Here is a 27,306-nt window from a genome sequence, read left to right on the forward strand (position 1 = left end):
CTAAAAAGGGATTTATGGTAGCAAAATAGTAATGCGTGTATTTTCATCGTATCCATTCATCCAATTTTCTATTAAATATACTCGTTTTATTTGTAGTAGGTATTGCAATTAAATATAAAACAAAAAACTAAAAGTTGTTTAGTCATTAACATTTCGTTTTACGATAATTTAATGAAATCCATTTCAATACTGGTATCATTTATCCATAATTAAAATTTATGAAATGATTTTACTTTAATGTATTTATTTTCTCTTAGCCTAACTGATTGAATGTTGCCATGTTTTAAAATTTCCAGTGCTACTATCAACTACAACAACAACAATTCGCTCAGGGAGACACTCTCCTAAATTCTAAATTGCTCATTTTCTGATAACGTCTGGAAGCAGCCTAGGCCTCTCTCCATGTTCGTTTCAGAAAACTAGGTACTCGTTACATTCCCATATGCCTTCTTCTGTCTTCTGTGTATGGTACATTCGAACTCTTTATTACAATACTGTCTTGAGACTGCTTGATAGGAGCACTCTTTCTCTTGCTGTATCTCTTAGACTAGGCATCAAGATTAGTCATCATCCCCATCGCTACTTGCCATAATGGTCTCTTATGCGTAATGAGCGGTGGTCGAGGCCCCCAGCCGCCACGCCTGAATCAATGACGTCATACGCAGAACTCTTGTTGCTGCATGTGCCAGCGGTTCTAGGGCCTATCCACCTCTCTTTCCCACCGCTGCATCTTCTGATCCACCGCTTGACCGCCAATAAAAACCCAACCAGTGAAGTTCAAGTTTGTCTTGAGGGAAAGTTAAACTGTCATTGGACCCGCAAGGAAATTAATCAGAAGAACATAGCAGACGTTCGAGGTTAAGGTTCGATTTCCCTCCAGTGCAAAGCGGATGACAGGAGATAAAACAAAGGTTAAGTAACCTTTAGAAAAAATGGGCACCACGGACCGTCTTGTATCAATTATGAGGATCTACCTTGAGAGATATTAGCTACCTGCCGACGATGCTAGCTGTTTCGCGACGACAGCAAGAGACCTGACGGGATGACGCTCGAGCTCATTCCCTGGAAGCAGGGCCGTCCTATTTTGAAGGAAGCAACTTGCGCGGATACGCTTGCTCTCTGTCCCTTTACCTCTCGTACTTCTTGTATGGAATGGATTAGAACGTCGGATATACATATTTATTAAATACCGGGCATCAAATTAAATGCTGATAAGAAACTCTGAAGTTGTCTAAATTGACAGGGTGTTTACACAATATTATTTATAAATTCGTAACATTTCATTAACATTAAATAGTTATACAGAATTATGTCAAAGTAAATTAGAAAACGACGAAGCGACTATCCGAAGTTTAACATAACAATAACAAGCTCAGCTTCAGAAAGCATTAATTAAAGTAGTAAACAAGATAACAGACTCCATCATAACAAAAGAAAACCGAATATTTCAATATTTTAAGATGAGTCGTTTCTTACATAATTTTTCATATCGTTTAGATGCTGAATTTTCTCGCGTACTTTATAGGTAAATATATTAGGGTTTCAAAACGCTGCCTAGAGGCACGACAAAAACAACCGTAGGAAATGATCGTACTTACTTCAAAGGAAAAAGACACTGCCTGCGGTGGGGAACGAAAGGAAACGATGTACAAATAGCTTTGTTCTGCCGAATGTTAATAAAAACCTAAAAAAACATTAACGGTGGATTTGAACATAAATAATTATCCTTTAATTTGAAAATATACGATCAACCCTGAACTAAAGAATCTCTTCCATTTATGTAAAGGCGTTCTTTAACTACGCCACTACAAGCTAAACACTGTGGCAACAGAAAATCGAACCTATTACAACTACATAAAGTTGCAATAAGCACGAATTTGTAACAAAAATCGTATAGTCTGATGTGCCATCATCGTCTTTTACTTCGTACTTTTACGATACTAACAAGAGCAGCCGTGTGATATACAAATGTTTTATTTCTACTGGGACCTTTACACGTGTCAAGTACTGTTAAATTATTTACGACTCTCTCGTTAGTAAACTCGCTAATGATACAGGCTTTACTCATCTCATAAAGGAATATCTTTGGTCTTTAATTATTTTGTCTTAATACGGATCAGTTAATTATGCCTATAATATTATCAAATCTACTTATAATAAATCTGTAGAGAGGTCAATTCTGTACATGAAATTATATATTTTCAAAATAACTATCAGGGGGTGATTAGTGATCGATACTGATGCCAAAAATGCAATCAGTAAAATTTTTGTCTGTCTGTATGTTCCTTATAGAAACAAAAACTACTCGACGGATTTTAACGAAACTTGGTACAATTATTCTTCATACTCCTAGGCAGGTTATAGTATACTTAGGAATTCCCACGGGAACGGGAATTAGCGGGAAAATTATTTTGTATGAAAAATCTAAACCGCCTAAGTTAGACGCTTGAAATTTGGCACCTTAGTAAACTTAAAGCTTAGTTACAACAGGATATTGCAAAATTCCCACGGGAACGGGAGTTAGCAGGAAAAAAACATTGTATGAAAAAATCTAAACCGCGTAAGATAGATGAAAGGGGTAAAACGGGATCCAAGCGTACGAAGTCGCGGGCGGCCGCTAGTATAAACATATTTTTCTAACAGATTAACATAACAACAATATGCAAGAAGCGAATATATTGTGAAAAAAGTGATCTAGCTTCACTTTAGGTTCGACGTGTTCAGACCAAAGTATTAATTTTTGTTGTACACCTTAAATGCCTACTTGTCCTTAAATACCTAGCCTGATATTTCAATGTGAAAACTTTATGGACACACAAAACAACTCAAAGTACGAGTATGTGCCAAAAGGGGCACCCACTTATTTCTATACAGGACATAATATTATGACGACACGATAATGGTTTTCAGCGGGAAACCCATTCGCCATTTGGGGTCCTTTCCGGCGACGAAAAGGCAGAGGATTGAAAGGAAAAAAGAAAATTTTAAAAATATTCGAACAATGAGTCTCTGAAGTCTCTACATAACCTTGAATCCATACAAATATTTAAAATGCTCAATATTCTGTTAACATTTTTTATAGATGTTTTATATGTATAGATATGTTATTGAAATCCTGGGAAAAATTGAGGAATAAGTAATTTTTATCCATATCAGGGGAAAAATCACGCAATAAAGGTTTTCCGTGGCAGACCAACAACATTTAACGAGCAAGCCCCTGGTAAAAGCGATTCCTAATAAATCTACAAAACTTTTAACTGTCATCCGACCGATACCAGCCGCGGCGACCACTTCTACTACCAACTGTCTTGGCGGCGCTGGTGCTCTCGAAGATGTTGTCCGTACAACGTAGACTCCGTAGGCTAAAACCTATTAAACTTTAAAAAAAAATTACTAAGGGAGAGTCCGCTAATATGGACCAGTTTTTTTCAATCCCATTTTACACATAGTTTTCTTTTGTTTTTGCTAATGTCCATGGTATATAATAAAAGATACATTATTCAACTTACTATTTCATAAGTATTAATTAGCATGATTGTTGTATATTTAGCACAAATCAACAAAGTACGAGTTCAGAGCTTCGGTCCAATTTAGCCAACCGGTTCAATAATTTGTACCCTGTTACTAAATTGGATTTCAATAAATTTCAAGCCTATAAAAAAACTATGGCAAAATATTATACGATACATTCTTAACAAATTAGGAAACGAAAAGGAACAGTATCTACTTTGCCAGTCTTTTGCTTTCATTTATTGTTAGTCAAACATAACTAGCTATTATAACTTCAAAATATGATTAACTAAAAAAAAATTCAAAATCCTTTGGTAAAGTTCCATACAACTTGATGTTGTACAATTTAGCCGACTAGGTGATAGTGCTTTTAAAAAATCGGTAAAAATTATAGCTTATAAGTACCGAAAAATGTTTCAAATAATTGTAATCCACACTAATTTACGCTTCTAAATAATATATTAGAAACACCCTGTGATTAAATTTAACAAAATTACAAACTAAACATGTATTGTCAAAAGTTACTTGAAAACAATGAAAAAATACTTTTCAAAATAAAACACACGTGTTTGTTGTCACGGCAAAAACCACATGACCGATATTAATTGATTTTAGTTGTGTATCGCTGAGTGTTGCAATTACAGACATTCAATAAATACTCTACGAAATATGAGGGTGGTACAATTTACCCGGCGGTACAATATACCGAACTCTCCCTATATTATATTTTTAGGCCGTCAGCGAGGTAAACACTGGCACCAGCTGGATGCAGAGGCAGTTCTCCCGCGTGGCCCGGAATATCCGGTACCGCATCAGCGGCGAGGGTCGCGCCAAGCCTCCAGACTGGTTCCTGGATAAGTTCGCCGCGCAGACCTTCACAGACCCGGAGGAACCGCTGTACCAGGCCAAGAGGTCCAAGCTGCTATGTGGACTGAAGCTCGCTTTTGACCCGACTCTGCCAGCTCATTATCACGTATGTAATACATTTTCTTTTTATATAATACTTAATTTCTAGGTGGTGTGATTATTTTCTAGGCCTAAGTTTCCTTGGGAGGCCTTTGTCCAGCAGTGGACGTCATTTGGCTGAAACAAACGATGGTATGATTGTTTTCAAAGATTTTTGAGCAAAAAGTCACTGCCACCGATGTATATTTTGGTATTGGTTTGGTTTGGTCACAGTATTGGACTAAAGTTACGAATGCTAAGAGATGTCAACAATTTTCATCAAATACTTGATAAACCACATAGGTACTGTGGTCTAGTGGTTCACTTATTGGACAACAGCAGTTATAAGGTGCTATTCCCTATGACTTATAGATAATATAATAAGATTGAGTATTTTATACACGATCCCGCTGTTTAATCTACTAGCTGTGCCCCCGACTTCCCACGCGTGAAAATAGTATAGAAATATTTCCCGTTTTTGCAACATCTTTCTTTATTTCTCCACTCCTATTGGCCGTAGGGTGATGTTACATAGCCTTTCTCGATAAATGACCTACCCAACACAAAAAGTTTTTTTTTTTTCAAATCGGACCAGTAGTTCCTGAGATTAATTAACCAACAAACAAACAAACTCTTCAGCTTTATATTATTAGTACAGAAGTATACTATATACTAATATTATAAAGCCCACTCATGTTTGAGAACGCAAAAGCGTCCGTGAGAGAAATCACAAGAGTAATTCCGGTGGAAAATAAATAGGCATAAGCACTTTCTGAGTCGCGTTATATCAGATAACATATTTGCGAGAAGGATGATTCGGCTCGGTGATATTGTAAAGGCTCATTCAATAATTCGAAATCCTAATGGAAACTCCATTCGTACCGCCATAAACTGATCCATCATTCGAGACATGTTTTGGTAGTCGGCGTTATTGCCGCATCTTGCTTGGTAATTTTTCATTATATTCAGTGACTACAGAAAGCAAAAAAGCTAACGAGTATTTTTCGCATAAAATGTATGGAAAGAAATCGTTTCAATTGTCCTCATTATTATTGCATGTCAATTAACGTGTAATGGGAATTACGCACGTAAAGCGTTTCATAATCATACTGTGGTTAACAATCAAGATCAAGTTTTTCAAATAACTTGTTACACATTTTTTTAATTGTATGGGTTTGATTTTAGTTACAATACCCTCCAAGATATGTCAATTAAATCTAGGCAAGCCAATAAGTTGTGTCTTTTTAACACATTTCATAACCGTGGCCAAATCAGACATATTCACCCGTATTCACAAACGATGCTTGCATAAGTGACGCAGTAAATCGAACACACAGCGTTGAATAGAGTTCTGTGATTGGTTCTCGTGTGACCCTATGCGTCCACGGGCACTGTGAGACCTCATAGTAATGTTTGTAAATACGGGCGATTATTATAGTAATTCACCATTGACCAAAACGATAGTCCGCCTGAATAAGTATTTCTGCCATTAAAGATGGAATTAAAAATATTTATTTGTTTTGTCGCATACAGTGGTTGGCCGTGGTATCCCTCGCCATTTTATACAACGTGGTGTTCGTCATTGGCCGAGCAGTCTTCTGGGAGTTGGACAACCTTACTTCTCTGTGGTTTTTCCTGGACTACTTATGTGACGCCATTTATCTCATTGACACTGTAATACACGTGCACGAAGGTTAGTATACCCCTTTTGTTTATTTTACGATTGTGCCATTATATTTGAGTGCTATGCGAATGTCTGCTGCTGTTGATGGAGCACACAAGCTAAGTGCTTATCAAAACGTAGAGAAGCATATTTACGAGTTACAACATTCTAAAAAAAAAATTGTTAAATCCTCAATTGGAAATACAAGCGTGGAAATGTGATTTATAGTTGTGACAACTATTTCTATCCCCAAAACTTTTAATTTACTTTAACTCAGTTAATAACATCAATTTGGGGAGTCGCGCTGGCTCAACAACAACACTCTATCCCTACTAATAACAGCATGGGCACGTGTAAACGCCAATCGATTAACGATCTCAACTCAAATCGATTGCTAAACAAGTGCCAGCATAAGTAGTATACGGGTGCACAAATGACATTAATGCTCAATATCCCGCAAAGGCCATTGAAATCGATATCCCACACGACAATGTAAGTTACGAGTATTGCTTTTGAGCCAGCTACACAAATCAACAATTTGACACCCACACGCAAAGCCACACCTTGCGTCAGCAAATTTAGCTAACGTGTGTACAAACAATCGACCCTGCCTAGTTGCTTTTTCCGTACAAATATTGCACTGTGCCTGATCTGACATGATTCGATTGGACTTTTGATAGATTGATCACCACCCCAATATTGTGATTGCGATATGTATGAGCAAGGACGTGATTTCGGAATATGTCACTTATAATAATTGAATTGGCATCTTATTTTAATATAGCTCACGCGAATTGTGATGCGACTAGTTTTAAAATTGTATGTTTCGTTTTAGATGTAAAAATGTGAAAAATCACTGTGTTTTTTCCAGGATACCTCGAACAAGGACTCATGGTAAAGGACTCTAAGATGCTAAGGCGCCACTATTTGAAATCTGACTCTTGGAGATATGATTTGATATCGTTATTGCCTACTGATATTGCATATTACTGGTGGCGGCCTGGATCTTGCGATTCCGTTAGTATAATGCTTAATATTTCCAACTATAGTAAAACATTGCAGACTAAGTGCTGTGATGGTTACAAAGAAGTTACATTGTTTTAAGTGTTTTTATGAATTTAGGAATTTTGTAAAACAAAACATGAAAAATATTAATCGTAGAACTTACATCGGGGTAATTCACGTAGCTTTGAAGTAGCATTATTGCGTAATCTTCACTTGACACTACTTTCTGGGACAGCCTGTATACTGAAGTGTCAATATTGGGTGTTTCAGAAACGTTTGCCGTGCCCTGTTATTGTACGACTCAATCGGCTATTCCGCTTGCCTCGAATGTGGGAGTGGTTCGATCGAACTGAGACAGCAACAAGTTATCCTAACGCGTTCAGGATATGCAAGGTAAATGTTTTAGAGATTTGAATAAATCACATATGCAGAATGTGAAAATAAATGATTGTTATGGATGTTCATAATTATTATTTTTATTTTTAGGTCGTCATGGCAATACTTGTCCTGATACATTGGAATGCATGTCTATATTTCGCTATAAGCTACGCCATAGGATTCGGATCTGACAACTGGGTTTACAACCTCACCGGCCCCCGAAACGAGAGTCTCGCCCATCAGTACATCTACAGCTTTTATTGGTCCACGCTAACGCTCACCACGATCGGAGAAACCCCACAGCCAGAAATCGATGCCGAATATTTATTCGTAGTTGCAGACTTCCTAGCTGGTGTTCTGATATTCGCTACGATTGTTGGAAACATAGGTTCCATGATCTCTAATATGAATGTAGCACGGGTCGAATTTCAAAATAAAATGGATGGCGTCAAACAATACATGGCTTTTAGGAAAGTTAGTGGTGAACTTGAGGCTCGTGTCATTAGATGGTTCGCATACACATGGGCTCAGAGCGGAGCACTGGATGAGGAGAACGTGCTATCATCTTTGCCAGATAAACTGAAAGCAGAAATCGCAATCCGCGTTCACTTGGATACCTTAAGGAAAGTACGCATATTTCAAGACTGCGAGCCGGGACTTTTGGAAGCTCTAGTGCTTAAATTAAGGCTTCAAGTATTCAGTCCTGGAGATTACATATGCCGAAAAGGTGATGTTGGAAAAGAGATGTACATTGTCAAACGGGGCAGACTCCAAGTGGTGGCTGATGATGGCAAAACTGTTCTTGCGACATTAAGCGCTGGTTCTGTTTTCGGAGAGGTCAGTGTTTTAGAAATTGCTGGAAACCGCACTGGAAATCGACGCACAGCCAATGTTAGAGCCTTGGGATATTCGGACTTGTTTTGTTTGGCAAAACGAGACTTGTGGGAGGCTCTAGCTGACTACCCAGACGCTAGAGCCACACTTACTGAACGAGGATGTCAACTTTTGCGAAAAGTAAAATACTCATTTTTCCTTACCTATGCACTTAATTTGCTGAGAATTGAAAGTTTTTAATTAGTTACATGCGTCATTTTTATATTTTCAGGACGGACTTTTAGACGAGAATGTTTTCGAAAATGCCCAAACAACTCAACAAAGTTTGGAGGAAACTGTTCACAAACTTGAAAATACTGTTGACATGTTAAACAACCGCTTGCAAGGTTTACTGTCTGACGTCGGTGAAGAACAGGAAAAAATTAAACAAAGGATCAATAAAATTGAAGGCAGGTCGGTAAAACAAGCTACCAAATCAAGCAGTGCGAATTCGTATGCTAGGACGAAGTAATTAGGCAACCTGCGAATTACTATCATGTACCTACACATTGCTGTGTTAAAATTATTGACATAAATACATACCAATAAATAATAAAAATGTTTTACATTATTTTCAGGATGCTAGACATTGAAGACGACGAAACGGATTCTGATGACGTTACATCCATGGGAGCCCCTGAATTGAGAAGTGAAATAGCTAGAGTGTGTGAAGCGTCTGGGTATAGCGAAATGCCCATAAGTTCAACACACGACACATCGATGTTTCTCCTCAGCAACCCCATACCAGTGAGGGAGCGAGGGCGCTCCCTCTGCGTGGAGAGAACTCCTGGAGGACTACTACAGCTTGGTCTGGAGCCACGAAGCAAATCCCTGCGTTTGAAGAGAATAAACAAAGATACGACAAAGTGAAATAATAGTAGATAGTAAAGACAATAAAATCTGTGCGCATTTGCCGATTCAAACATTATTGTTTTGTAAAAAATGTTATTTTTGATACACATTTTACAATACCCAATGAATTCACATTCGACGAGGGAGATGAAGGTTTTTAAAATATGTTGTTTTTATAAATTGAAATCTATTTTTCCCTAAGTGTATTAATTAAGTATTTATGAAATTTCTCAGAATAGTTTTATTAACTGTACAGTCATCGCAATATTTATGTAGCATAGATTAGTAGATCCTACAGTTTTATTTACAATACTTTTGTACTTGTTATTTAATGTATTTTCTGGTTTCATACAACATATACTTGTTAGACACTATACTCGTCAGTTACATAGTATTTGAAGAATATAGAGCCGTTAGAAAATATTCATAATCTCTTCATATTTAAGGCGTTGACTGTACATACTTGTATTGTTAGATTTAGAAAATATTAAGCAAAATGTGCGTCAATGGCATGCGGCTTTAAGAAGGAATATTGTTAAAGATTTGATCATGAAAGTATATGTGAGATGGCGATGATTTTATATGGAGACTTAGAAACCAAATAAATGTGTAAAATATGATCTGTTTCCCTTTATTTAAACCCAGTCTTATGTAAAAGATAGGATACTCGTATAAGGCAAAAAAGAAAATAAGTTTAGTAACCATTAAATTAAATGCTATAAGTTTATATCAATTTGGACTTTCAATTTCAATCGTGCATAAAGTTTAACTACATAAGACATCAATCTGTCTTTGAAGAAATCTTTAGTAGAAATGACGGGCATTTACGTCATAATGTCGGCAGTAAGATGGATGAGCTGAAGACCAACCTTTTTCTTATTTTGCTAGTTAAAATAAGTTTAGTAACCATTAAATTATACTCTGATTTTTAATTCGACGGAATTTTGACATTTCAGAAGTGTTGCCAATATTGAAACTTCATGGCTGAAGACCAACCTTTTCTTATTTTGCTAGTGTCGTTTGTTACAGGTCGTTTTAAAAGTGTCCTTTACAAACAGATAAACATCTTAAAATTTGACATAATGTGAGATGTGTTAGCTAGAACAATGCTCTTGGCACTATGTGTATGAATAAGAACCAACATGAATTTGAATACTTGCAAACTGGCTATAACCAGAAAATTGTTTTAATATGGTTAGGTAGTAGTCCATGAATGCCTCCCCAAAATCAACCTGTGAGATTTAATTTTTCCTTGTCTAACTCACACGATAGTTACTTGTGATGAGATACGAGTGCTAATCAACCAAAAACAATCGAAGACCTGACCTAGACCTTACTAGAGCATGTCAGCGTCCATTTTACAAAACCAAGCGCGCAACATACTTACATAATAAGCGCTCTGTCTAACTAAATCATTAAGTAGAACTAGTTTTCTTGGAAAACCATCAAATAAAGCCAAACTGCGATATTGCAAGCCGTTCCATTGTTAGGATCAGCATTCGTTTCAGGCAAACTGTACAATGTACAGTCAACATTACACTAGACATAAAACGATTTTAGTACCTACTTTTTGTTAGTTAGGAAGGAGATGTTGGAGGATTTTGATGAATTTTTAAGACGAATACTCAATGAAATGAATATTAATTTAGACAACATCAATGACAAAGCGGTGAAGCAGAAAAAAATATGTTGTTTTTCTATTTTTTATTACCATACTATTCACATCAATTTGAATAACACAGTGATTTATTAATGTTTGTATTATTCTTATACAATCTTCTACATACATATTTTAAAAGAAGGTACAGTACCCTGACTGAAACACTCATACGTGTTTAATTAACATTTACATTTAGACGACATAAAAGTTATACCTATTAATTGCTTACATAATAGAATGTTTCATTAATCAATTTAACAACGAGTAATTTAAACAGTGTATAGGGCTGATATTTATATACAAAACAAATAAATAAAACAAGAATTTTGGTATTAAACTCATAGCAAATGTAACTGTACAACAATATGAAATTATATACAATTGAACTTCAAACAAACCGATGCGGATTCCGAACGAGAATCGAAGGAATTTAAAAAGCGCGTTAGGGGAGTACCCATAGTTACTTCCGGATGTACCCATAGTTAATTAGAGATGTACCCATCATTACCTAAGGACGTACCCATAGTTAAAACCTTGGGCCCGTTACCTATCTTTATCGTATTCCGCGCGGAATTGACGTGTCGGTGTGATCGTTAGTTTAAGAATACAAAACAAATCAACCATATTCAACTATGGTACCTCAGCACCATCACATATTCCAAGGTTTTCAAAATTAAACAATCAAAATGTGACCACCATTATACATCAATGTCGGAAACAAAGTACAATAATAATAACTTACCTAATACATTGTTTGAATCAATCAATTTTATTTAAGTTGACTTTTTTAATTTACAAGAGTAATAGTAAAATTTTTAAAACCTCTACTTTCTTCATAACTACGTGTAGGTAAAATGCGTTTAAGACGCCTACTGTTTAACTGGGCGAGAGATATCTAAGCTCTATTAATTTATGTATCTTTCTAATCATGTAGTCTTATGTTGAAATAGCCACTATGTACTGTGTAGTTACTATGTAAATATTTGTGGAAGAAAATTCAAAAATGTCTACTCTACTTTTTACTGTGTTACGATAACAGAACTTACCTGTACCATATCAACTATACGTAAAGCAGGTACCTAATCCCCTTTAAAAGCATTGTTTAAAGAAGCTTACATGTAACGATTGAAACTGTTGGTAGGTACGTATAATTTCTAAAATGTAGATATTAGACGATTCAAGTCATTTCTCATTCATCCAATAATTTTAATGCATCCATGCGTGCCAGTTTTATAGCCTACATACAGTATTATTTATAACATCCAGATTATTCTAATACTCGTATACATCAGGTAAAAGTACAAAGTATGTGAAAGATGTATTCATACACTATCGAAGAATGGAATCCACAAATACAAATAAACTCGTAAATACTAACTGTACGTTTAATTCAATCATAGAGAGTGACCTTTCAATCGGATTACGAAACACAGACTATTGGAAAAGAGATCGTATTTAAGATTCCATTTACACGTCACAATAAAAGGGGCTACAATATATTTAATTAACATCTGCTTGTTATGTTGCAGTAAGTATTTCTAGACCGAAAACTCGCTAACAACTATGACACTACTTATCCTTGTACAAACATCAAGATGAAATTTAGAAGCAATCTACTAGATAATATTAACGGTATGCTACCATAAATGAGATCTTTATCATCGAAAATTATGTGTCTGAAACATAATGTCGGTGTGGACAATATCATCAACCCTACTGTGATCAGCTAACACTTATTTGGCAACTTAATCGCACGTCATTTACCGCCATTCAACAAATCACTGACAAAACGCTCAAATCAAAATCGTGACTTTAAACCAACTATTAATCAATAAAAGTGCACATTTATACACTGAAAATTAAATCAGTATCATATCATGGAAATCCATTTTTGGTTTACATAATTTAAATGCCTAAATGGAAGATAGTCTTGTTTCCCTCCAAACATGATTTTTACAACTTAACGCAAGAAATGGAAGATGCCTAGTCTTGTTCTCCAAACATGGTCTTTACATAAAGCATTTCGAATACGGTGGGCCATTCGACACAAGACTAGACGAAGCCTCTTCTTTTACTCCAACTGTTGAAAATAAAATACCAATTAATATTCAAAATTATGTACTTAAAATCATAGTAGAGTCGCGTACACACTAGGGCTTGAATACCGGAATTCCGGAATTTCGTAACTCCGGAATTTCGGATACATTTTTTCCGATATTTCAATTCCGGAACTGAAGGCAATATCGTATTCCGATATTGAAATTTTTCATAAATTATTTTAAGTTTTCAAAACGTTTAAGTATCAAAATAGGTTCTTAGATAAGGAAGTCCTTGAGATATGTATTCGCAACTTTATCTATATATATAAAAATGAAACCCGTTTCGCGTTGTCACGGCATCACGTGTGAACGGCTGAACCGATTTCGATAATTCTTTTTTTTAAATGTTTGTGAAAGTCCAAGGATGGTTCTTACGGAAAAAAATATTAAGAAAATCTCTACGCTAAGGCGGTACGAAGTTCGCCGGGTCAGCTAGTTAGTAATAATATTAAAGAGGCAATAGGGCGAAACCAAAGCTCCAAAATGTTCTATAGAGACAACTCTAATGGGCGAAGCCAGCTGAAGAGAGCGGATGATAGAGTAAAACCTGTTAATAGCTCAGCCAAAGGACAGTTCCAACAGCTAAGCTAACTCGACGCTATACCGAAGATTAGCCGGACATCAGCCCTTACGTGATTACTATATGCTTGGCGTTCTTAGACTATGAGAAGGTCTTTGAGCCTGGCTGAACACGAGGGCGATTCCTCTGCGATTCCTCTGCAGCGAGCTGTGAGGCAGGGAGATGTAATAAATAATACGTCGAATTCAACTCGGCTGGGCAGCGTTCGGGAAACTACATAACATCTTTTCGACCAAAACACTTCAGTGCCTAAAGACAAAAGTCTATAATCAGTGTGTGTTACCAGTAGTGATGACACACGGTTCGGAAACGTGGCCTCTTACTATAAGGCCTTATAATAAGCTCAAAGTTGAACACCATGGCATGGAGAGTGCTACGCTCGGTGTTTCTTTTCGAGATCGAACCAGAAATTAGGAGATTCGTAAACGAACTAAAGTTGCCTGACATATAGCGATCGGATTACCAAGCTAAAGTGGCAATGGCCAGGGCACATAGTACGTAGAACAGACGGCCAATGGGCAAGGTTCTAAAGTGAAGGCCACATACGTGTACGTGTTTGTCGGGAAGCGCTTTCTTTTTTTAACCAACTCCGGAACTAGAACCGGAATTCCGGAGTTGAGTGCCCAATATCGGAAATCAGTTCCGGAGTTGAAAACTATCCGATATTGCAAGCCCTAGTACACACATCAATACATACTTCTGTTTCTGAACTATCTTATTCAGCTGAATAGACATTTCTTACAGGCCCAGAGTATTTTTATTTGCGTTTTACCAAATAGATAATTAGAAATTAATCGTAAAAATTATTTTACGGTATCAGTGAGCATAATTTGATTGCGTCCTCTTTCTCTCACGAATGGGCAGTCCGAATCCTAAACCTTTGAGTTAATCCTTAAAACTGTCAAAAGTTTAAATTTACCTACCATCTGGCCAAAACGAGTAGCGAGATCCTGGCGAATCCGATGACGTCACGGCTTCGTGGCGCCGCGTGGGCGAGAAGTTGCTGGCTGGCACGTAGCCTGTGTTGGGGCTCGGCGACCCGCCTGACGAATCAAACATTTTAGACTAAGAGATGGTGAACAACGCCAGACCTACGTCATTTTATAAAAGCTGAAAGATTGTCAGCGTATGCTCCCAATATAGGATAGAATGTTGGTGAATCATGAAGGTTGGGTCATCGTGGCTTTGGCAGCTATCCTAAAAAAATTCTCCGGCAAGGAGTTGGAACTGTCAAAACTGTCTGGCTGATATGGAAACAACTTCTAATTGTTGCCCAAATATTATACATAAAAAACAGTTTTTATGGTATAACGTAAGTAGAATTACAGTCTATTGAATATACAGAAAAAAACCACCGTAAAAGTTAGCTTTTATAAAATGACGTAGGTCTGGCGTTCACTAGCTCTTAGTCTATTTGACTGTCAATTTTAACAAGTTATTTAACGTCATGGAATAAGGTTCACAATAAGTACGTAAAGTTCTCTTGTCATCGTTTTCATTTCACCTGCGCTGCTGAAGTCAGTCAAAAATCAAAATCAAAAGTATTTTATTCAATTTAGACCACTATTGGCACTTATGAACGTCAAAATACAGTAAATAAAAAAAGGTAGTCCTTATGGGGGGGTGGGGGGTACTTTACATGTCTCCTTATCTTTTGGGCCCTACCAGCGCTTCGAGACAAACATATGGGAAATGCCGAGAAGAAACGCCGGAACAAACTCACCTCTAGTGTTGAGTGCTGAATAAATATTAGTGTATAAAATTCAAGATTTATAGCCACTTATGAGACATTTAAAAGCAATTATACGATAAAAAGATAATTTAATTTGAAAGTCCCTACATTATAACAATAACCTAGGCTACATACTGGAATTAACTTTGTTCCTAAAAATTGCAGCACTCAAATTGCGCCATTGGTAATGGCAAAGTGAAAGAAGGAATATTGGACCCAGGCGCGGATCCACCGTTGTGGGCACTGTGGGCATGCCCACAACCCTAATTTGCTTGTTTTAATTATGATCTATTGATAAGATCGATAGGCATGTATGTATGTTCCGGGCATGTAGTGATCCAACTCTCACTTTACTAATTTTTGGTGGCTGTGCCCACAACCTTTTTTGAGGGCTGGATCCGCGCCTGATTGGACCACTTTAAAAGCTTACGTGCTGGAAAAAATAAGTTGCTTTTTGTTTTCCAAGCTTGTCCATTCTTCTATTGCCTCAAATCCGTTCTATACAACAAAGTGGTTACCTCTTTGTTGCAACTAACAAAACATGACTCTACATGAATATACCTACTCGTATTTCAAAATTTTCCTATCTAAACAATCTTCCAAATTAACAGCGATATCTACAATACTTGAACTACGCGATAACACACGTCATGGTTAAAACTGCCCTCTGTAGTTTTCATCTGGAACTACGCTGTAGGGTTGCCACGATTTTCAACCTTCATAGGCGTCCAACAGACTCACCGCGAGGGTAAGCGTCGAAGCGAAAAGTATTTATGCTTTCCGTGTGATGGCGCTAGTCGTATTAAGTACCTAACTACTTGTTTATTGCCCTTTGCTTTCAGATGATGAAACTGATATTAAAGTTTCTTCAAAGGACCGATATAAGTGCTTACTACTCGTATATTTAAATCCTAATGGTCATTGTAATTTATGAAAAAACATTATGATATCTAAATCAGGATGAAATCGGGAACTGACCTGCATTTTGTTGTGTCACAAAGTTGGTACACAAGGCGAACTTAATGCCGTTGGGTATTCACTGCCAGTTGACATATTAGTATGTGTTGGTTCTTTTAAAAGTTTTAACCAAATAAAATTAATTATTATTATTATTGGTTTTTGGGCCTTTATTTGCGCCAACTCGACCAGGTTTGATCTATTGTGGCAGCTCTTGTCTTTAAAGTTCACTGCTTAGTCCCGTTGAGTCTATAAATTTCCAGATTCTTTGGAGCGTGATATCTGCTATCTCATCCGGGTGCATGATGTGTCGCCCGAGATGGATACTTCTTTTGCTCATAAGCGGGAAGCATGAGCAAAGAACATGCATGGCCGTTTCTTCTTCTGTATGGCAGAATCTGCACAGAGTTTCCTCGGTCATGTTCATGTTCGATTTATGTTTGTTTAGTTTGCAGTGGCCGGTCAGTATTCTAGTCACTGCACAGGCTTTGTATCTTTTGAACTTTAGCAGTTCCTTAGTTACTTTATTGCTATATCCCTGAATGAGTGCTTTTGAGTGTTTTTGTCCCGATGTAGACTTCCACCACTCAATAGCCTCTTGTTTGCAGAGGGCGGTTAGTAGCGTGGTGGCTCGTTGTTTGGTAATGCCACAGAACGGTTCTACGCCGATTTGAGGGTTATCGGCTCCATCTCTGGCGAGTTCATCTGCTACTTCGTTTCCTTCTATATTCGAATGTCCTGGTACCCATGTAAGCGTTACTTTGTTGGTATTTCCCAGTGCATTCAGTGTCTCGGTGCATGTTTGCACCAATTTTGACGTGTATTCGAAGGATGTTAAGGCCAGCAGTGCTGCTTGGCTGTCTGAGTTGATGTAGATGTGTTGATCCTGGAGCTTCCTTTCCAAGTTTATCTCTGCACATTTGTTTATGGCAAAGACCTCGGCTTGGAAGATTGAGGCTTCAGTCCCCATGTTTAGGCTAACTTTGAGCTTAGGCCTCTCTCCGTAGATCCCGCAACCTACATTATTTTCCTTTTTGGATCCGTCCGTGTACCAGACGTGACTACCTTCCTTAAATGACATTTGGCCTTCTAGCCATTTGTCTCTAGGAGGTATGTTTACGGAATATAGTTTGGTGAAGTTACATTCCGTATGCATGTCGTCACTGGGCATGCACAGAAGTTTGTTTTCAAGTACTGATTCCTTGAGTCTTATCAGATTTTGAGAAGCCCATCTGACTTTCGTGCGGGTGCAGATTCTATATGTGCTCTGCTTGGCTTCTTTTTGCACATGCATATGCAGTGGTATAAGATCCAGCAGAGCATTTAATGCAGCCCCTGGTGTCGTTGATAGTGCTCCGGTTGCTGTGATGCAGGCTAGCCGTTGTAGGCTGCTCAGTTTCTGTATTGTTGTCACTTGGTTGACCTTGCTGCACCAGACGGCAGAGGCATAGGTTATTATCGGTCTCACGACCGCTGTGTACAGCCATAGGGCGATTGCGGGTACCTAGATACTTGGTTTCGCTTGAGAAAGGAAGAGTTTTTCCGTTTAATTTCAGATTTACCAGTTTTTCCAGTTTTCTCTTCCTCGTGAATGGTATTATCACTGTTTAATAAAATTAATTACCTTCAGGCCAAAAAGGGAATCTGGACACAGCAGCATCGGAAGATGTGACGATGTCGTGGTGTCGAGTTGGAGAGAAACCTCCAGAGGACGGCGCGTAGCCAGGCCCTGGACTTGAAGAACCCTCTGAAGACAGAAAAAAGAAATAATAGTAACATACGAGCAATTCCTGCTAAATTATCATTCATTATCATTAGGTGGTAAATGCACAAGTAGGTACTCTAAATAAAACGTCATACCTAATCACCCTAGTGACCAAATATTATGCAAGCAGATTATATAAGTAGCAACAAAAATGAATCAAATTCAAATGCAAGATCCGAATTATTTCGGTGCCTATTTTGTTATTATCAAACGATAAACTAGCAACCTCGCAATTTACCTAATTACGAGTGACATTTGACGACTGATTAAAATGGTGTGAAACTAATTAAATGTTCAATTAGTTACTTTAATTTAGGCTGCGTTAGTGCGTCGCACTGTATTACAAAACACTACGGACTACGGTATACAAAGCTTTTTGAACTTTATTTACAATAAACAGAATTTTTTTTTTAAATTAAGGCAAACTTAACTCTAAACAAAATAAAAATATAAACTTATGCGTTAGTTGAATTAGTAGTTGAACTATATCAACTACACTCGTATGATGGAAAAAGATTTACACTTATTTCTTTTACATCAATTTTTTTTTTTTTTTTTTTTTTTTTTTTTTAATAACTCTGAATAAATGTCATGATTCAAAAATACAGCATTTCATTGAACATACGATCGTGTATGAATGATATACGAGTATACAGATTAAATAATAAATACTTCAGAGAAATTAATATAGAATAATAAAAAACTTATACCTACATAGATTTGTTTACGTTACGGTTTTGAATTAGTTGAAAACCTTTATAATCAAGAAAAACAAATTTTCTTACCTAGCGATGTGACTCCAATTGGATTGTAACTATTCATTGGGATTGTTTGCATCGGTTGCAATGTGTTTTGAAGCTGAAATCAAATAAAAAGAAAATTTAGGTAAATACAAACAAGAAGTTTTTCTTCCCATTCGATGAAAATTAAAGTAATTTTTCGTTTATTGCTAGGCGTCTGTGAAAATAACTGACGCAACCCTTAACAATGAGTGTCCCCGAATCTCGAGTCGTAGTTTTTTGGGAGAGTTTATCTCGCTCAACTGTGCCAATAAGTGTCGATAAATGACACGTCACTCCGTCCTGTTTTGACTTGGCTGAGGGTTTTGGACAATTTAAGTTTATTCTTTTTAAACTAACTTTGATGAGTTTGCAGTATCTTAATCTTAGCCTTAAACAACGAGAGATCTTAGACCTATCTTGGTTCTGGGCAAGGTTAAGCTTTAGATCACAAACCTGTAGGTTAATTATCTCATATAATTATCTCATAACAATCTCTGATTGAGTTTAATATTATTAGTGCAATTAACTTATAACTCGTAAAATCGTTTTATTCTGTAATGGCATTTATCTTAATTGAAAAATGATGGCAAAGCGGCCCGAGCTCTGGGATAGCCTAACGTAATCTGTGGTACGACTACCAAAGGAAGAATTAGTCACTAAAGCCTATATCAGGCTCCATTTCGATATTAGACTGTCCGCTTTCCAGGTGACCCCGACTTGTTGAGCTAAAATCTCTCTAGCTACTTTTACCATTATTAATAAATAAGCCTTGTTTAAAGACATAATAGAGTAGGTAAGTAATATAGATTTCGTAGAAAATTTAAATCGACATTACAATAATTTAATTTATAAAGAAAGGCAAATTCAGATCATTAATATTTTCCATGTAAGCCTTTGTTTAAATCAGAAGCATCAACACTTGTATCCAATTTATCCATGGCAATTTATTAAAACTTATTCGAAAGGTAAAGCAAGAGGTTTTACTGCCAAAATAATAGTAAAATAACAGAGATGCCGGTAGATACTACTCGAGTTAACAAATTCACCCAGCAGAAATGCAAGGCAGTGATTTCATCGATAAACGTTTTATTGGGCGGTCATAGTGGCAATTTGTGAACAAGCAGCTTTATTGCCTCTTGATACGCTACTAAAATTTTAATCTGAATTTAATTACTGGATCGGAATCAGCTAGTGGGCATTGAAATGGTGTTCGAAGCTGTTACATTAGAGTTTGTTGCAGTTTACCTTTCAAGTGTACCTACTATTTTTATTTTAGTATTTCGAGATAGGACATGAAATTTAACAAAACTGTTTTTGCGACAGTGTCCACCAATTCTTCAATTTCAACCATTCCTTAGGGAAGGAGTCCATAGCTAGATCATGATTATTGTTTTTATTAACGGGGTTTTTTCAACACAGCAACCTCGCAGGACTAGATAGCTGACATCAAAAGCAACAACATATTTTGTTCTACGAGTTTTGACATTACTCATAAAAATATCCTCATTTTACTGCATATCGTTTCAGCCAAAAATGACGTCCACTGCTGGACAAAGGCCTCCCCCAAGGTTTTCCATAATGAGCGGTCCTGCGCTGCCCGCATCCAGGCTCTTCCCACGACCTTTACCAGATCGTCGGTCCACCTAGTAGGAGGCCTGCCCACGCTACGTCTTCCAGCCCGTGGTCGCCACTCGAGAACTTTCCTATTAAAGCCTAAGAGGAAATGTATGATCTCATCTTTTCCTTTGGCTGAAACTGCATATAATTATCACAAAATCAATTTACCATACCTGCCCCTGCAGCTGATGGCTTGCGAACGGGTTGACCGACACTGGCGAAGACTGGTGGGGCATAGCGCTGTGGGGCGAGCACCCGGGGGGGCTGCGGCCCATGCCCCCACAAGCGCCCGAGTACCCCAGGCCCGACGGCGACTGGGTCAACCATGTCCTGGAAGCAACATGACCGAACTTGTTTAACATCAATGCTTCAGTTAACAGAACTGTTACTGGCAGTTTATCGGCAATGCTTTTCGATACGACTTTATACATATACAGGGTGGAAACGACAGTTAATGATCTCACTCGATCTTCTAAACTATACAAAATAATCTGAAAACTATTCACTGATCCAGTGCTTCACTGAAACTTGAGCAGCTTTGAGCGATGTTAATTACTTGGCACTCAATCTAGAGCAAACAGTGACTGAATGCACCACCTTTTGACAGTGGCTGCATTCCAAGACAATGGTTTTCTAGTTCAACAGAAAATGTCACACTTCACCATCATAATAATCAGTAGTAAATTCGAACTCTTCTTCGAACTTGAATAGACTAAGAGCTAGTGAACGCCAGACCTACGTTATTTTATAAAGGCTTAAAGTTTGTCAGCGCAATCTCCCAACATAGCTAAGAAACATGGCTAAACATGAAGTGTGGGTCATGGTGGCTTTGGCAGACAGACGGTGCGAAAGGTGTGTAAAATACCAACTTAATTACGTCAAAGTATAAAGGTTGATTTTTTATATTTCCTTCAAAATGTTATTAGAAATGACGTCATTCATTGACAGACACCTACCATGGTGGCAGCCCTTAGCCAGACACTCTAAAGTTCATGAAAATGTAGTCCTACTTACGCAATACTATAAAAGCTGATATGTATTTACATAAAATATTTGAACTATCATTTGATGAAGTTTCCTCATCAGCCAGACACTTCTGCGAGAAGTCTTCTGATCAGTCTGCCGAAGCCACCATGACCCAAACTTCATGTTTGGCCCTGGTTCTTAGCTATATTGGGAGCATGCGCTGACAAACTTTCAGCCTTTATAAAATAACGTGGGTCTGGCGTTCATTAGCTCTTAGTCTAAATTAGCAACAACTGAAATACAAAATAGCAGGAATTGCCAAAATGACATTTGTAGTTGTAACCTTTAAAGTTCATAGGAAGTGGGTGTTTACATCAATGTAACAATCGGATATAAAAACAAGAGTTGACAAATAACTAACATGTTTTTACAATTCAGTTCAGTTTTAAAAAAAAAGAAACCGCCACCTATTTCTGTAATCCCCATATCCACGTTCCATCATAGGAATGTTTTACAAACAAAAGCAAATAAAATATGAAATCATTTAAGGTTTATTCATTCATATATGTAATGCATACCGCATTTTAAAGCATTATTTTATCGAACCTACTTATTTGGTTTTATAAGCAATTACGGAAATTAAATAACGAGTTCACATGATGATTGTTTTTTATTTCATTAAAATAATCAAATCAAATCAAATCATTTATTGCATTACATGTGTGGTTTGACAGTTATCCCTATCTATACTTCTAATATTATAATCTATACTAATATTATAAATGCGAAAGTAACTCTGGTTTGTCTCTCTTTCACGCCTAAACCACTGAACCAATTTTGATGAAATTTGGCATAGAGATAGTTTGAGTCCCGGGAAAGGACATAGGATAGTTTTTATCCCGGTTTTTGAAACAGGGACGCGCGCAATAAAGGTTTTCTGTGACAGACAAAATTCCACGCGGGCGGAAAGCTAGTTGTACATAAGTGTAATTGTGAACTTAGTACAAAGAGTATGTACGCTTCTGCTTCCGTGACGGTCAACTTCGGAAAATTTAATTTGAGAAGTCAAGTAAACTTCAAGAAATGCCAATAAATGTACAAATTGATGAATTATACAAGCTTCATCGGAAAGTATAATTTTAATTAGTTTCGAGAATGTTGATCATGGCAAAACTTGACGCAGCTCAGTGAGGAAATACATAGATGATTCGGCACAATCCTACAGCTGAGTGAAGAACGTACATTTTTTTAAAGTGAGTCATCCATTTTCATTTTAAAAGTATTTTCATTTTCACCTTTTTTTTTGGTCGGCCGTTTAGTGTAGTGGTTAGGAACGGACTGCTATGCCGAGAGGTTCGATTTCAATCCCAGCAGGGCAGAAATTGAAATGATGAATTTTAATTTTAGTCACGGGTACTATGTATAATATGTATTAAAAAAAACTACTTATGTACCAACTTATGTAGTATATCCGTTAAGCTAGCACCCTTAACACAAACATTTGGGGCAAAGTAGATGGCTCTGTGTGAAATTGTCCAAAAATATTTATTTATTTTTAGCTGCACTTTATTTAACCCAACGCTTGCACAAAGTATGACCCACAAAGGCTACGCAAAATGCGGTTGGGATCGTAATTTTACAAACAATAAAATGCTATTGAAATCTGAGTCTTATTTTAGGTGAACACAACAAAAATAATAACTTATCTAAATAACTTTGGCCTGGCTAGATAAACTTTTGCTTATCCCACGTTTATGTTTGAAAGTGACGGATCAACTGTGGACTCTGCTACATCAGCACGTGTAGGCATGAGTCATGTAGGTAATGATGTCGTAGGAACGCGAAAACTCGGAACGGAACAACGCATGCAGTATATCTTAGTCGCTAGCCCATTTAAGGTATGGGATCATAAGTAAGGTTTATTAAGGAAACCATTAAAATATGTACGAGTAAAGTTCATAAGTAGCTACACTATAAGAGTAGTCCGAACGGACGCTAGTGAAAAGAGTGTATAAAATGTCAAAATTGTTAGAATACTTCAGAGCACATGGACCACCTGGATATTCCCTACATCCGAAAATCCATACCTACGGGTACAAAACGAGTGCATGTCTCTGCACTCTTTATGATAGGGGCTAGGGACTTTTTAATGGTTTTAACATTTAGGAATTCTTAACCTTCTTGATAATTAATTATTATTCTGGGTCGGTTTGTACGACAGCAAAAGCTCATTTTAATAATAGGACTAAGTACCTACAACATACAAGTAATGTAAGCATTTTTAAATATAATTGCCTTGTCCTGAAGCAGTGGTAGGGTGAATACTGGGACGTGTAAAAGTGCTTTTTAAAAGCCTACTTGCATAAATGAATGAGTTTTATGAGTTTGTTAGTTTTAATTAACCAATAAAAGCCAATATAATCAGGCATAAATAAATAATAAATAAATCTTTGGACAATTTCGCACAGCTGCAGCTAGCCCTAAAGTAAGCAACTTAATGCTTGTGTTATGGGTGTTAGCTTAACGGATATACTACTTATATTCTTTTTTTAAAATACCTACATACATATTACACATAAGGTGGGTGGACCATGGAAGGCCACGCTCCTTTGAAGGCCAACTATCAAAAAGTCGTAGTTATTGACATGTAAACACATATTCCTTCGGCTATACACTAAGATCCATCAAACTCAAGGCCACAGATGCGGCGGCGAGTCGCTCGCGCCGCTATTGTGGCAGTGCGATCTCACGCTTCGTAGACTTCGGTCGCCGACGTTACAATTGTTATTCGCGCGCACAGCAAAACGTCAGTTTTTAGTTAGATAACCTATTATTATTTCATATTTTTTTACTGTGAATTGTCGTATAAGGATATGTTTATGGTACTAAAGAAAAAAAAATAGTTTTGCCTCGTTTTAAGTTAAAATATTGGTAGTGTTCCCAGGAAAGCCAATGATTCCTTATAAGGCCAATCAAAAATTTGACAGTTGGCCTTGCTAGGGTACATGGGCCTTACAAAGAACATGTACAAACCATGAACATATGAACAGTTACTTTTTAGTTTTAAATACGTACCGTTACCGTTAAAACAATGTTTTATATTTATAATATGTTTATTAATAAGGGTTATTAAACTTTTTAACTCATATTAACTCATTTTGGCCTTACAAAGAACGGACCCATAAGAAGGCCATTTGAGGTAAAAAAAAAAGTTTTTAATTTCATTATAATACGCGTCGGCAAGTTATTTGATGTCAATATAATACTCATTACTACTGTTTTTAAATAATTTCCATTAATATATTCATAGTTATACGATGGTGTTCAAGTAATGTTCTTTGAGTTTTTTATAAATGATAAAAATATATTGAGCATTTAATGTTTTGTTTAAATGAAAGAGCTTATTATGTAGTTTTAGTAAAAGCGAATATATTAATTGTTACAACTCTATTTTTAAGTTGAACGACTGATGTATAATATTGGCCTTGTTTGGAGCCGTGTTTCTTGTAAGGCCATTTGGAAGAGCTTAACAAAACTTAAGTTTAATGAATACTGATTAAAGCTAGGTTAAAAAAAAGTGATTTATATGGTACACAATAAAACAAACTATTATTTGATAATTTGTTTTTTTCATTTATCCAGTTAATAAAGGAATAAAAAGCGTTTACTCGTTAGAGTGGCCTTCCATGGTCCACCCACCTTAGTAACAGCCAGACCCGTCACAGAAATTAAAATTCATCATTTCAATTTCTGCCCGACCGGCAATCGACCCCGGGACCTCTCTTCATAGTATTCCGTTCTGAACCACTTCACCAAACGGCCGACATGGCATGTGTGGGATGTAGATTGTAGAGTTGACGAATATTATTTAAAAATGGCGCTAAATACTGTAAATTGACAATAACTTTATTAATAAATGTATAAAAAGGGAAATCTAAATGAATTTGAAATTTTGAACCCAATTTAGTAACTACTCGTACACTACAAAATTAAGGCGTTTACTGAACGTAACGAACTGGAACTCAGAGTAATTGCTTCACTCTAGATTTGGAACGGCATAGAGGCGAAAATAGCGAGAATGGCCAAGTGGAAAACCTTGAGGAGCAACGTAAGACTTCGTGAATAGGCAGAGATAAAGTCAGCCGACCCCGCCCATTACCTGACCGGCCAATGGCGGCCCGACCACATGCACATTTTGTGCTTTACTAATGTAAAGCGCGATAATCGCATTCTAATCCCATTCGGACCAAATCTTCTAGACGGGATTTGGTACATTCATAATGTGGTGTATTTAAGAACGAATTCGGCCGTTTGGTGTAGTGGTATCGGAACGGACTACTATGCCAAGAGGTTTAATTCCCGGCCGGACAAAATTGAAATGATAAATTTTTAATTTCTGTGATTGGTCTGGGTGTTACTATGTATAATAAGTATGTATTTACAAAAAAAAGTGTTTAGTATGTTTATATCCGTTGTCTAGTACCCACCTAGTACAAGCTTTGCATTATTAATTATAACACTTTAGGTGTCGAGGAACCAGATGGACAAAAAAGAAAATGTAATAATGTTCGAGGCTCATCGGTGAGCGCGGCGTTCAAAGTGTTAACAAGTGTAAAAAAGCTTCTAAAGCTTAATTACGCATGCCTTAAAAACTACCGAAGATCGTTCACTTAAGCACTTTTCTAATTAAATTAATACACTGCCAATGATTTTTCATATAATACGAATATCTGCCGAATGCTCTTGAAAGAATCGTCTTTTTTGCTCTTTGAATCATAGAGTCATATACTATTTATATGTTTAACTATCTACCAACCAATTTACTCCTTACGTACAAAAATTAAAGATAAAAGTTTTAGCAAACAAACAATCGTGGAACTCAAGCACTCAGCAAATAACGAATCAATTAGTATTTGACCGGTTGCGGTATGTAGTCTATCTTATGTAGATTATCTTAATGTAGTCTTGTCTCTATATGTAGGTAGGTAGGTACCTATCTTAAGAATTAGAAAATAAACATCTTTAACCTTTTCTAATGAAAACCTTAAACAGTATAGTTTTGTAATACTGCTGATTATAATAACCCAAAACGTGATAGTGGCTTATTATTACACAAATATAGATTACAAATTAATAGTATTGTTTACAAATATTGACCTTATCCAAGTGACACCTTAATTTCACAACAAGGTCACATTAATCATAAGGTACTATAATTATCTAGAGACTTAATAGCTGACAGACACACTCTTGTGTTATTGTGACAAACAGATGAGAACAGTCACCGCGGAAACGGGAAATAAAAGTCTTCGCGAACATAACATTATTAATATATCATTAGCATTTGTTTTGTAAACACGACAAGGAGTAACGTAAATATTTATTATAATTAAAATTAATTTGTAATAATGTCTCACTGTGAGTTAATTCATCGTTTGATTTATGACGCGGGAAGACACCAATTAATATGCTTTTGTTTTTTATTTTGTGAGCACAATCGGAAGATAACACAAGGTTTATAAAGATCTGCTATGTTTATGAAGAATGTTTAGCATTTGCGTTTTATTATCGCGAGTGATTTTTTTCCTCGAGGCTGTTTTTTTTATTTCTAAGTTTAGAATAGTGTATCTGGGAATGTTATTTGTACAAATGAGATAATTAATAAGGTCGTTGTTTCTTCGAAGGGTCAATGGTTTTGTAAATGAATCACATAGTTTCATGTGACATAAATATTCTGACGCGGCATAAACAAACCTAATATCAATTTACAAACCTAATAAGTACGTCCAGTGCGAGACTTTACGTGACAAAATTTTGCTGCAGACAACCGAGTACAACCGACCTATATTCGGTTACTAGTTCCATTGGATTTAAGAAGATGACCAACGAAGTTGAGTGCAGATGGAAAACTGTGCTGAATAA

The 27,306-nt window shown here is 36.7% G+C and overlaps 2 protein-coding genes across 6 annotated transcripts in view; one reads left to right on the forward strand and one right to left on the reverse strand.

Moving 5' to 3' along the window:
• Positions 1 to 4,243: 4,243 nt before the first annotated feature.
• On the forward strand, positions 4,244 to 9,839 carry LOC114355822 (cyclic nucleotide-gated cation channel subunit A; the record flags this gene model as incomplete). The annotated part of the gene is made up of 7 exons (XM_028308838.1): positions 4,244 to 4,483; positions 5,989 to 6,148; positions 6,990 to 7,135; positions 7,394 to 7,516; positions 7,610 to 8,515; positions 8,607 to 8,788; positions 8,953 to 9,839. Coding segments are annotated over 7 exons (2,049 nt in total), but the record flags the coding sequence as incomplete, so codon positions are not given.
• A 1,317-nt stretch (positions 9,840 to 11,156) lies between these two features.
• The window catches only part of LOC114355823 (forkhead box protein L2), a 58,380-nt gene continuing 42,230 nt past the window's right edge, over positions 11,157 to 27,306 (reverse strand). For 4 of the 5 annotated variants that reach the window (XM_028308841.1, XM_028308842.1, XM_028308843.1 and 1 more), the window contains 5 exons: positions 20,592 to 20,748; positions 18,805 to 18,877; positions 17,879 to 18,001; positions 14,489 to 14,608; positions 11,157 to 12,966 (listed from right to left, as the gene is read on the reverse strand). In XM_028308841.1, coding sequence (XP_028164642.1) covers positions 12,896 to 12,966; positions 14,489 to 14,608; positions 17,879 to 18,001; positions 18,805 to 18,877; positions 20,592 to 20,748 — 544 coding nt within the window. In that variant the 3' untranslated portion in view covers positions 11,157 to 12,895. The remainder of the gene's footprint in view (positions 12,967 to 14,488; positions 14,609 to 17,878; positions 18,002 to 18,804; positions 18,878 to 20,591; positions 20,749 to 27,306) is intronic. The other variant, XM_028308844.1, reaches the window with a different exon arrangement.

This window comes from Ostrinia furnacalis, unplaced genomic scaffold, assembly GCF_004193835.3.
Source record: "Ostrinia furnacalis isolate ACB-3 unplaced genomic scaffold, ASM419383v2 OfSCF2561, whole genome shotgun sequence".
In the NCBI taxonomy this organism is placed as follows: Eukaryota; Metazoa; Arthropoda; class Insecta; order Lepidoptera; family Crambidae; genus Ostrinia; species Ostrinia furnacalis.